Genomic DNA, 10564 nt, shown 5'->3' with positions numbered 1-10564 from the left:
TTATCAGGTTTTGTTACAGAAAGCAAGTCTGGTGAGACTAATACAAGGCTGGCTTTCAGTCAGGTGAAAGTCTCAGGCAGAGAAGGGCATGATTTGATGCTCAGACCATTTAGGAGGGAAATATGAGACTGAAATACTTGCATTCTGAGATGAAAGGAATCAAGCAGCGTCCTAAGCTTTGGAAATGCCTCTATTTTTTGTGTTCATTATGATCTTATATTCTGTACCTTAATAAATCTGAAAAAAAGGCCTTGGACTCTTCCTTCCATCTTTTGTACAAACCATTGTATTTACTGTGTACTAAATACTTGTTAGAAGTATTTTGGGGAATATGATATGAAAACCCTGCCACGCCTAAAAACTGTTCTGCTTTATTTCTATTTGGAATGGAGCAGAGTGGAAAAAAGCTTTCCAAGAAGTGATAAAAGGCCATGGCTTGGGTTCTTGGTCTTGCACATTAGTAGGTCTGAAGGCCTAAAATGCTGCTGTGTTGCTAAACAGATAGAGAATATAGGTTTTCTTACTGGTTTCTGGTGACCTGCAGTTAGGCTAATCTCATTATTCTAGCCGCTGAGAATCTTTTTGACAGCTAATGAGAATATTTTGTTTTTCTTCCAGGTTTTCATTTCAGTGCGGTTCTCCTCTCTGTGGCAAGGGCTGCCTTTTGAAGCAGCACATTCATTCTCCCCTTCAAGCACCATAAGTCTCATTTGCCAGCTTCAGAACCATGGCAACAGAAGAAAAGAAGCCAGATGCAGAATCCACCAAAACACAATCTACTCCTTCCTCCTCAACCAATCAGAGCAAGGTGTGTGTGGGGCTCCGAACAATATCCGTGTAAATACACATGGCAACTACCTGCATATTCAACAGGCAAACCAGAATTAGAGAACTGAATTCTCATATAGATTAAGATCTTCTCCAGATCTTGCTTCTGCTGTTGTCTCGAGCTGAAAACGTGCTGAGGATTTTATGGGAAAAGCGGATGGAGAACAGCCTCTTCTGTAGTGCTAGGGGTTTTTTTTGTCTTGTGGAAGTTCTTGCTAACAAAATACTTCTTGTCAGTTTGAGCATTAAAAAGGCAGGTTAGTTGTATCCTTGGAATGCCTAGAGGTGACTGGAGAATTGGTGAATCTGTGATCGTAGTTGCAAAGTGGGGAAGCAGTCATTATTCAGATTTTTTGAAGCCTGCAGATGCTCAAAGGAGATGTTATTGACTAACCATGAAGCCTTCGCAAAGGGTAAAAAGGGGAAAAGAAAAAAAAAAAGGGGGGATTTTAGGGGTATGGAGGAATTGGCTTGTGATTTAATTTGTGATAAAGATGAAAACTGCAAACGCTTAAAAGCACTACACAGATCAATACCAGGAGTAGTATTTTGATCTACCAAGCACTTTACGGTTTGACTGTTGGATTACTCTCACCTGTTTGTTATTGGCTTGGATGAAATCCATGTCACGGATGACTTGGTGTTGTGCATGCAACAGTAAGGCACTGCTGGCCCCAGACAGCAAGGGTGTGTCTTTTGTTTTGTTGTTTTTTGAATTTGGAGGGGGGGGAAATGTAAACGTTGGACACTCTGTTATGGTGAACATCCATGCTGTCCATTACAGTGTGCTGACCCAGTCTGATACAGAGCTTGTCACTGAGATACTAAATTTGGAATTTATTCAACTCATTCATACTTTTTTTTTTACAGCCTGCGCCAGTAAAACCAAACTATGCTCTAAAGTTCACGTTAGCGGGACATACAAAGGCAGTCTCATCAGTAAAGTTTAGTCCTAATGGAGAGTGGCTAGCCAGCTCCTGTAAGTATTGCTTTCTTTTTATCTCATCTAAAACATGCAGTTGTGGGCCTTAGAGTACTGCCTGCCTTTAGTGTTACCTCCATCAGATGGAGGAGGGATGTAGTGTCATGTTTTTTCTTAAAAGGAGCAATACCAAAGCTGTCAGTCTTTGAGATAATCTGCTTTAAGCTTTTTAAGTTCTGTTACTTTGAACACTGGATCTTCTATGTGTTGCCAAGTTGGAGAGTCCTCACCTGTTCAGCTTCCTTTATTGAGCAAACGGGCAAAAGCAAACACAGGATTCTTTTCCTGTGCAAAGGAAACCCTTGTGCTGTTCTGTATTGCTAAAGACATAGCTTAAGCTTTTAAATTAAACTTTGTGTAGAGTATCTGCAGGCAAAAGCTTAGCTCTGGGAAATAAGGAAGGTAGCTTTGTGCTACTAGAATGGACTGTGGAGTGTGGTATGGAGGACTGGCCACGTGCTTCTGTCCTGTGTGCCTGTGGTGTTTTAAGTCAGAGCCTTTGATTATCCCAGTGAAATGTGCAGACGGTTATTATAAATAGTGTTTCACTACTTGCTGGTAGATCAAGTCCTCTTCCTGTCAGCTTTGGTATTTCCTGAAATTTTTTTGGTAGTCAACATTGCTTGACAGCTTTCCTTTGAAAATGTGTTTATATGACCCTCAGCGATCCAGAAAGGATCCATATATAACGGAAGGGCAATAGGAAAGAAGGACATTGTTGAATATGATGGTGAGGGCCACTTGAACGTATTCTGGACATGGGAATGACTTAGGTATTTGGCTTAACTGCGCATAGCCTTAATAAGACCAGTGCAGTGTACCATATATATATAATTTTTATGTTCCAAGTGTCCTCATTAAAGTCCCCCCCGTCTCCCCCGCCCAGGTTTTCCACCCTCTACCTCTGGCAAATATCAGCCTTTTTCTCTGGTGTGTTTTGCAAGTTAACACGGATAATATGTTTGGGTTTTTGCAGGCATTAATTCAGTCCAGCTTGTGGTGTAATTTTTGTTCTTTTTGGGGAAAAGCGTTGCAGCATTTCTATGGAACGGTGCTACTTTTACCACTGGCAATCTAAAACAAAAGTAGAAACCCAAGTTGTCATCAGAGAAACTAAAGCAGCTGGAGACTCTGTGCATTCCAGGCAGTTTAGGTAATCTCAGCTGCTGCAGTCTGGCCTGTACGAAACTGTTCTTTACCAATTACATATTACCTTATACACTTAGGTCTGCCTGGGGAGGGAGAACTACGCAGTGTTTGCAGAGATGTAGTTAGCATGTTTCTTTCTACCTGGAAGGGACAGCTCTATCTGTTAGTGCTGTTAATCTCCTAACTGGCACGTTCTTTTCCAGCTGCTGACAAACTCATTAAAATTTGGGGAGCGTATGATGGCAAGTTTGAAAAAACAATATCTGGTCATAAACTGGTAAGTATGAGGAGATTACTGTGCACTTGAATATGTATTTATTTGTTATGAATTTTGCTTTCTTTTCCTCATCCAGAAATTTCCATTCTTGGTTAGTTTGACTTGTGTAGAAGGTTTGTTCTTCAGTCTCCTTTTGTACTTCTTTGTTTATACAGTCCTGTGCAACAGCCTAGGACTGGAATTGCTGAAGTAATACCAGGTCAGGCTGGAAATATGGGTGAAGTGCAGGCTGATAATGAAGTAGCTGCATGCACACTGCCTAGCCATTTTCTTGAGTCCCTCCATTTCAGGAACACCAACCTCAGATATGGGGCAGTGCCTTCTTGGGTGAAAATCCCTGTAAACTCTGACACTGTGCCCCGTTCCATCTTTCCTTCGTATATGGAGCAGAATGGCTTGCCTTTTAAGGAGATTGAATTTTTCTTGTGGGTTTGCCTACATAAACACAACACTTAGTCATTCTGCAAAGTTCTAAAGAAAACAGAAATTCCCAAACCCTTTGTTTTGTTTTCTAAAGTTTCTAACGTGCTGAAGTTTCCTAAGTAAAAATGAAGATTCACCAAAAGAAAAAACAGTAGAATCTTGTCCTCCGGCCCTTAGGGACTCAAACCATAAAGAGCAAGCCATTTGTCATGAAGAGAAGCCACTGATTCAGATTAGTTTATATAGCATACTGTTTATGAATTCCATGAAAGGGTGTTGGTGGCCACAGTAGGAGCTATGTGAACAAGCCATTGATGTTTTTGGAGTATATGGCTCAGCTTAAAATGAACAAGTATCAAAGGAGCTCTTAACCCAGTCAGATCAATGGATTTTCAACTCAATGCTGAATTTTCTTCCAGGCTTCAGCTGTGAATATAATATGCAGTCTGTGTTTTCCATTTTCCTGTGTCAGTGAACAAACAGAGCTGAGAAGAGAATTGTTTTCCTTTGTTTTAGGGTATCTCTGATGTTGCTTGGTCATCAGATTCCAACCTTCTTGTCTCTGCCTCCGATGATAAAACTCTTAAAATATGGGATGTAAGCTCGGTAAGAGCAGAAACTATTATTGACCTTCCTTCTCCCCAGCATTGGCATCTTAACTCATGTTCTTCTGAGAGACAACCTTGATGTGCTATGATGAGAGAAAAGGTAGAATTTTAAGCACTGGCTCCTCTTTGGGTAATACTCACTCCTTCCTGCTTATAACGAGCTGCTAGTTGAATGGGCTGTGAGGATGAGTGAGTTATGCCATCTGCATTCAGAAAGAGGAGGATGCTTATGGGTGCCACGAGGAGTCTGGTTATCTTTTGAGAGCGTTTAAGCCTTATGGTGGCAATGCAACCACAGGCTTCATTTCTGAAAGCAGCCTCTCAGACAAAACCTTTTTGTAACTCCTTATCATAGCTTCACTTGGTTTTGCTTCTCTCCCCCTTCCTTTTCTGCAATTACAATGAGCACTGGATGATTTGGTTGAATTTTGATTAAGTATGTTAAACTGCTTGGTTCTCCTGAGTTGCCCAAATGGTTTGCGAGTTGGCTCCAGTCATTAAAAATGTGGGGTTTTTTTCTTTCCTGGTGTTTTATTGTAGCTGGTCCTCTGCCCATATAAATCTGGGGTTAGAGATGGTTTCTTTGTGTGCTACACAGTGATTAACCTTAATGCAGCTTATCTGAATGCATTTATCACACTGAAGGATGCTGTATATTTAACTGTGCTAAATCTTATTTCAGGGTAAGTGCTTAAAGACATTGAAAGGGCACAGTAACTACGTTTTCTGCTGCAACTTCAACCCTCAGTCAAACCTCATCGTTTCTGGATCAGTAAGTGATTATTTTTTTTTTCTTTGTGCAAAGCAAGTACTGCACATCCGTGTCACCTGACACTAAGGGGACAGACAGGTTCTTTTAGGGATCCTTGGCAGAATGATGATGGCACTAAAACGTAGTTACAATTAAAGCTTTATTTTCTTAACAGGATATTATGATTAGTGTAGCACAGAATTTATGATTAGAATGGCACAGGATTTCTACAAGCAGAATCAATGTAGTACAATTTATAGGCAGCGTAATACAGAATTTATAATACAATTTAATTTATAATTTGTAATCGCCTAGTTTCTAACTTAACTCAAAGTATGACTTCTAGTCACCCGGACCCTCTACAGATCGGGTCAGATCTTAATATATGGCTTGCTGTATCAATATAACAATCACAATCTAGACTTGAAAATCATATAAAATAAAAGAATATGAGTCACTCACTCAGTCCTCGGAGGAAGCAGATGATGGTGGGGGTGTCCCTGGCTACCAGAGCAGTCATGGTCTCACTATCCAGCAGCAGCTCTGGTCCAGGTTCCCTCCTTAGGACTTGTAACTGCTTGATTTTTTTAGACCGTGGTCTGTGTGCTTTTATGCTTCCGCATTCTGGGACAGGGTGATCACTGCCACCAGGTTGGCTGGCTGCCTGGGACCTTCAAGGCCAGCGAGGAAGGTGGTAATTGGCCTGGCACCCAGCAATCTTGAGGCTGGCAGGGAGGGGAAGAAGAAATCTGTTTGGTTTGTCTGCTTGGTTCATAGGACCTTCAGGGCCTGATGAGGAGGGAAAGGGAACAAATACCTGACCTGCTCAGTCACAGAGAATGGCTGCTTGCCTTATAAAATGGCATTAGTTATGCTAGCCACATTACCAAGGGTTGGGAGCAGTGGGTACCGGACGCAACCCCTTACCATTTCAATTCTCTGTCTTCCTCCACAAACACAGCTTGTAGTCAGGTGAACTGCACAGTGCCACTGCTGTCTTTGCTTGGGGACACAGTCAAGCCCTTAACCCATCTTCAACATGCAGATTTCCTGCAGGGAGAGGAAGAGTTTAGGGAGCTATGTTCCCAGTCTGTTATTTTTGCCCTGAGTGGTGCTTGTGTCCTAGGCGTTCTGATGCAGCTGCAGTGCAGCTGGAGGAAGGCACGTCTGTCTAGTCAAGCTATAACACCTTGCATGCCTCGAATAGGTGCATCATTAAACCACCTTGTGCATTTCTTCAATCTTCAGTTTGACGAAAGCGTGAGGATATGGGATGTGAAAACAGGGAAGTGCCTCAAGACGTTGCCTGCTCATTCTGACCCAGTTTCAGCTGTAAGTCCCTTCTGATAAATGAGCACACTAAGATGCTTATTTTGTTTAGCAGAGCTCCTTTTCTACCTCTGTTTATAGAGAAGTGGGTTTGTGCTCTAACTCTTACTGTCAAGTCCTTACACAGTGTAGGGGATGGGCTGTGGTGGATTTGCCAGTGGTCATTGCTCAAACAGAATGAAATGAACAGTGTTTTCCTTAAGATCGATACGGATTGTGGTCTTGGGTGTTAATGTGGGGAGCAGTGAATAGTAGTGTGCCGGTCATGCCTGAGTCTAGCACTCTGATGCTGGGGCATGGATCTGTGGTCACTTGAAGCTCGGAGAACAACCTGTATGTCTGTTGCTTTCGTGTTGTTCCAAGCTATTACTAAAGTCCAGAGCAGGGTAGTTCCATAGTACGCTCTGTTTCAAATCTCATTAATTTAATAGGTGAAAGGAGCTTGGAATACAGCAATATCCATTCCAATAAAGGAAAAACAGAAAGTGTTCAACTCTTAATGTTTTGAAGTGAAGGAAACTGAAAAAAATTTGAGCCTCAGATGTGCCAAACCATGGCTGTTGTTACATGATTGTTCTCCCTTGTGTAGAAGATATTTCACACTTAGAAATGTACATTAGCAGTAATTATTCTTTAAAATAGCAGTATTTTGAGGTGTAGTTCAAGGCAATAAATTGACCTTAAAACATATACATGGCTACGTATGAGGTTAAATTCCATGCCCTTAAAATTATAAGGTGCTATCCCCAGGCTCGATACTGCTATTATTCAAGCAACTAATGCTGTCTGAACAGAGAATCTGTGTGTTCATGTGTTCTTAGCTTCTAAAGAAACATGTATTCCAGTTCCTGATGCTTGAATGAACAGCTGTAGTTAACATCCAACCCTCTTTATAATTATGCCAGACAAACTAGGCGGGGGGGAAGAATCTTGGTTTTTATAATCATGTTACCCATCTGAACGCATGCCTATTGTTTGTATGTTGTGTTGACTTTCTGCTTCGATCTACGTGATTTGCAGTGTCAGTAATGGAAGATAAGTACTTTCAGTGGAGCTTAAAAATCTGATCTATATGAACATCAGTAAAGTTATTTTTCCCCTTCTGTAATATTACAGGTGCATTTTAATCGTGATGGATCCCTGATAGTGTCAAGTAGCTATGATGGACTCTGGTAAGTGGTTATTTCTTGTCTGTGGCACTGTTAAGACCTTTTGCACTTAAGAAAAGGACTTTTTTAAAAAAGGCTTGTATTTGTAATGTTACAATTGGAACAAAAACCAATAGTAATGATTCTCATGTTTTTAATAGTCGAATCTGGGATACAGCATCAGGCCAGTGCTTGAAAACACTGATTGGTGAGTAGGAATATTTCTTGTTTGTGCTCTATTTTTCACTGTTAAGTTGTGACATAGATATTCTGCATCATTGCCGTGAACAGTGGCTTCCTTAACCTCTATTTTACTGTCTTCCTGTCATTCTGTTAGTACGCTGTTGTCCTCTTACCTATTGCAATAAGAGGAATTATCCTTTCACATGAATGGAAACTTGCTTAAGCTTTGAGTGTTGTTTAGTCTAGATGGACAAATGGGAGTTTTTCCAAGTTTTCTACCATTCAGCTGTGTAGAGCTTGTTGTGCAGCAGTTCAAAACCGCAACAAAGTTGTTTGTGCTGTTGGATGTGATGGAAGCAGGTAGTCTGTGACTACACAAGCTCCCTTTTTATTGCAAGATGCATGAAGGTATCTTGTGAACATAGCTAGTAAAAGGAAACCACCTGTTGGGCATATGTTCCCTGGTCCTTCATATTCTTATAAAGCATTATATAGGCAAGTTATATAGCACTGCAAATCAGTGGCATGTATTTTAATATAATGATTTTTTTAAAAGGTAGAGATACGGTCTTGCTCCAAGTGTTGATGCACGGAAGGAAAGTTCAGTTACAAAGGATTATTTAAAATGTTTGTGAGCAGAATGCTCAATATCCTTTTCTTAAATTAATGAAAACAAGCACCTTTCCTACACCTCTCTTTTTCTTGAAGTACCAAGGGACAAGAAAACTGAAAGCTATTTTCAGTGAAAAGATTAACAACAAATTATTGTCAAAAGAAATTCTCTGTCAATGAGACAATACAACCGTGCACTGTTTACTATTGCTTTTATTTTCACTGTAGATGATGATAACCCTCCTGTGTCTTTTGTGAAATTCTCACCAAATGGCAAATACATACTAGCTGCAACTTTGGACAAGTAAGTATTTAAAAAAAAAAGAAAAAAGAAAAACCCACAGGCTTTGAAGTGTTTAAGTATCAGATAAAACTTATTTTGCTGCTCTTTAGCTATCTTACTAATGATACTACACAAGTTCATATATACTATCTAACTTGAAAAGCCTGCAAGGTGTTTTGCTTCGCTAATGGCACAGGCAGGACTTGAGTCTTCTTAAAGTCTTAGCACTGCTTAGTGACTGCAACACCCATTCATTCCTTCTTGTACCTTTCAAAACCTCAGCATTTCCTTGCATTAATTGTATGAGTCTTTTGTAACATCAAGAGACAGAAAACCTAGCCTATAAAAGGCTACAATTTATAAATAACTTTGTGTGTAAGGTATAAAAGCAGGGCAGGTGGGCTGATTGTACTCTGAATGATTCACCTGGGGAATTTCCATGCAGCTACTAAGAAGGGATTAGCTGGTCTGTCATCTCCATTCAGAGATGGTAATGATGCTGTTGTTTTCGTGAGACCTTCCTTTCCTAGGTTGTGAGGTTGATGCCCTCCTTTTCTGAGCATCTTTGTACAAAGGATGCCACAGATTGTTGCCTGCTTTTTTTTCAACTAGTCAATGAAAAGCAGAGAAAACCCAGGTTAGGCTCCCTGAGGAAGAGAAAGGGGACTAGCTGGCAAGCTCTGACAGTAGCCTGGGTATCAGTACAGCTGGCTTGTATCTGGACATGCATGGGGCTTGCTTAATCTGTGGAAGAGCCTAGTGCTTGCCTGAAACAGGTGACTTGCTTTATGTCCAAATTGTATTTAGTAGCATGATTATTCACTTGCTCTGCACTGGCTTAGGCTTGAATGGGTTGAGGATGCCTCAGTCCAGTGTTTACTCCCCTGAAACACCCTGGTGCAGGACTGCAAGTTCAAAAATTAGGGCAGTGTGTGTGTATTTTGGTCTGTATCTACTTTCAGCAGTGTTTGATTTTAAAACAGGTGGGGGAAGGGGGATAGTTTGTAGAGCCATCCCTGATTCTAGTGGGTTTCTCACCCTGAGAAGGATGATGTCTAATGAAACCTGTATGAATCTTTTGGATGCATTGGGAATTGGGGGATGTCTGCCAAACGACCTTATCCTTTCTTGCTGTCATTTGTTATCCTGCCCATTGTTTCGTTTTGCTAATTGTCTGGTCATTATTTATAGAGGAGTAAAATTGATACTTTGAGATTAACTAACGCTGCATTCCAAAGCCAGGCTAAAGTGATCCATGTAGACTTTAAGAACTCTGGTATGGAGAAACTTTTTCTGCTGCTAGGAAATTGTCGGATGGAAAAACCTCAAGAACTAAAAATCTTTGTTTTTCTGTTGTTTTCTAGCACTCTTAAACTTTGGGACTACAGTAAAGGAAAGGTAAAAACAATCCTGTCTCGCTATGTAGACTAAGCTTATAGGAAAATCTGGATTTCATACCTGCTTTTTAAGCTTACTTAACATTTTATGAATACTATAGAGAAAAGTGTTAGTAGCCCTTTATTGGAGAGGACAAACTTTTAGTAGGGCCTGTTGTGATAGGACAAGGGGTAATGGTTTTAAACTAAAAGGAGGTAGATTTAGACTAGATATAAGGAAAACATTTTTTACAGTGTGGGTGGTGAAGCACTGTAACAGGTTGCCCAGAGAGGTTCTAACATTGGAAACATTCAAGGTCAGGTTGGACGGGGCTCTGAGCAACCTGATCTAGTTGAAGATGTCCCTGCTCACTGCAGGAGGGTTGGACTAGATGACCTTTAAAGGTCCCTTCCAACCCAAACCATTCTCTGATTTGATACGATTCTATGACTAAAGATGCATTTGGGAAAAAAAAAAAAAAAAGTGATTGGGCTCCTGCATAGCCCTGAGATATTAAGCCATAGTTCTGCATTTTTCTCTTTACGAACAATAAATTGCTGTTGCTCTCTTTCTTTGTGGTAAAGTGACAAATGTAGGGCTTTCCCTGCCCCCCC

General features: G+C 40.7%; 1 protein-coding gene across 1 annotated transcript in view; it reads left to right on the top strand.

The window, feature by feature from the left end:
• Nucleotides 1-614: 614 nt before the first annotated feature.
• Nucleotides 615-10564, top strand: part of WDR5 (WD repeat domain 5) — a 13020-nt gene continuing 3070 nt past the window's right edge. The window contains exons 1-10 of the mRNA XM_010570811.1: nt 615-808; nt 1699-1807; nt 3163-3236; nt 4176-4265; nt 4950-5039; nt 6267-6350; nt 7464-7519; nt 7657-7703; nt 8519-8594; nt 9938-9971. Of these exons, the coding sequence (XP_010569113.1) occupies nt 728-808; nt 1699-1807; nt 3163-3236; nt 4176-4265; nt 4950-5039; nt 6267-6350; nt 7464-7519; nt 7657-7703; nt 8519-8594; nt 9938-9971 (741 nt within the window). The 5' untranslated portion in view covers nt 615-727. The remainder of the gene's footprint in view (nt 809-1698; nt 1808-3162; nt 3237-4175; nt 4266-4949; nt 5040-6266; nt 6351-7463; nt 7520-7656; nt 7704-8518; nt 8595-9937; nt 9972-10564) is intronic.

Source organism: Haliaeetus leucocephalus, unplaced genomic scaffold (genome assembly GCF_000737465.1).
Source record: "Haliaeetus leucocephalus isolate CR32 unplaced genomic scaffold, Haliaeetus_leucocephalus-4.0 Scaffold306, whole genome shotgun sequence".
Taxonomy (NCBI): domain Eukaryota; kingdom Metazoa; phylum Chordata; class Aves; order Accipitriformes; family Accipitridae; genus Haliaeetus; species Haliaeetus leucocephalus.
The sequence above is the reverse complement of the archived record's forward strand: the minus strand, read 5'-3'. Positions and strand labels throughout refer to the sequence as shown.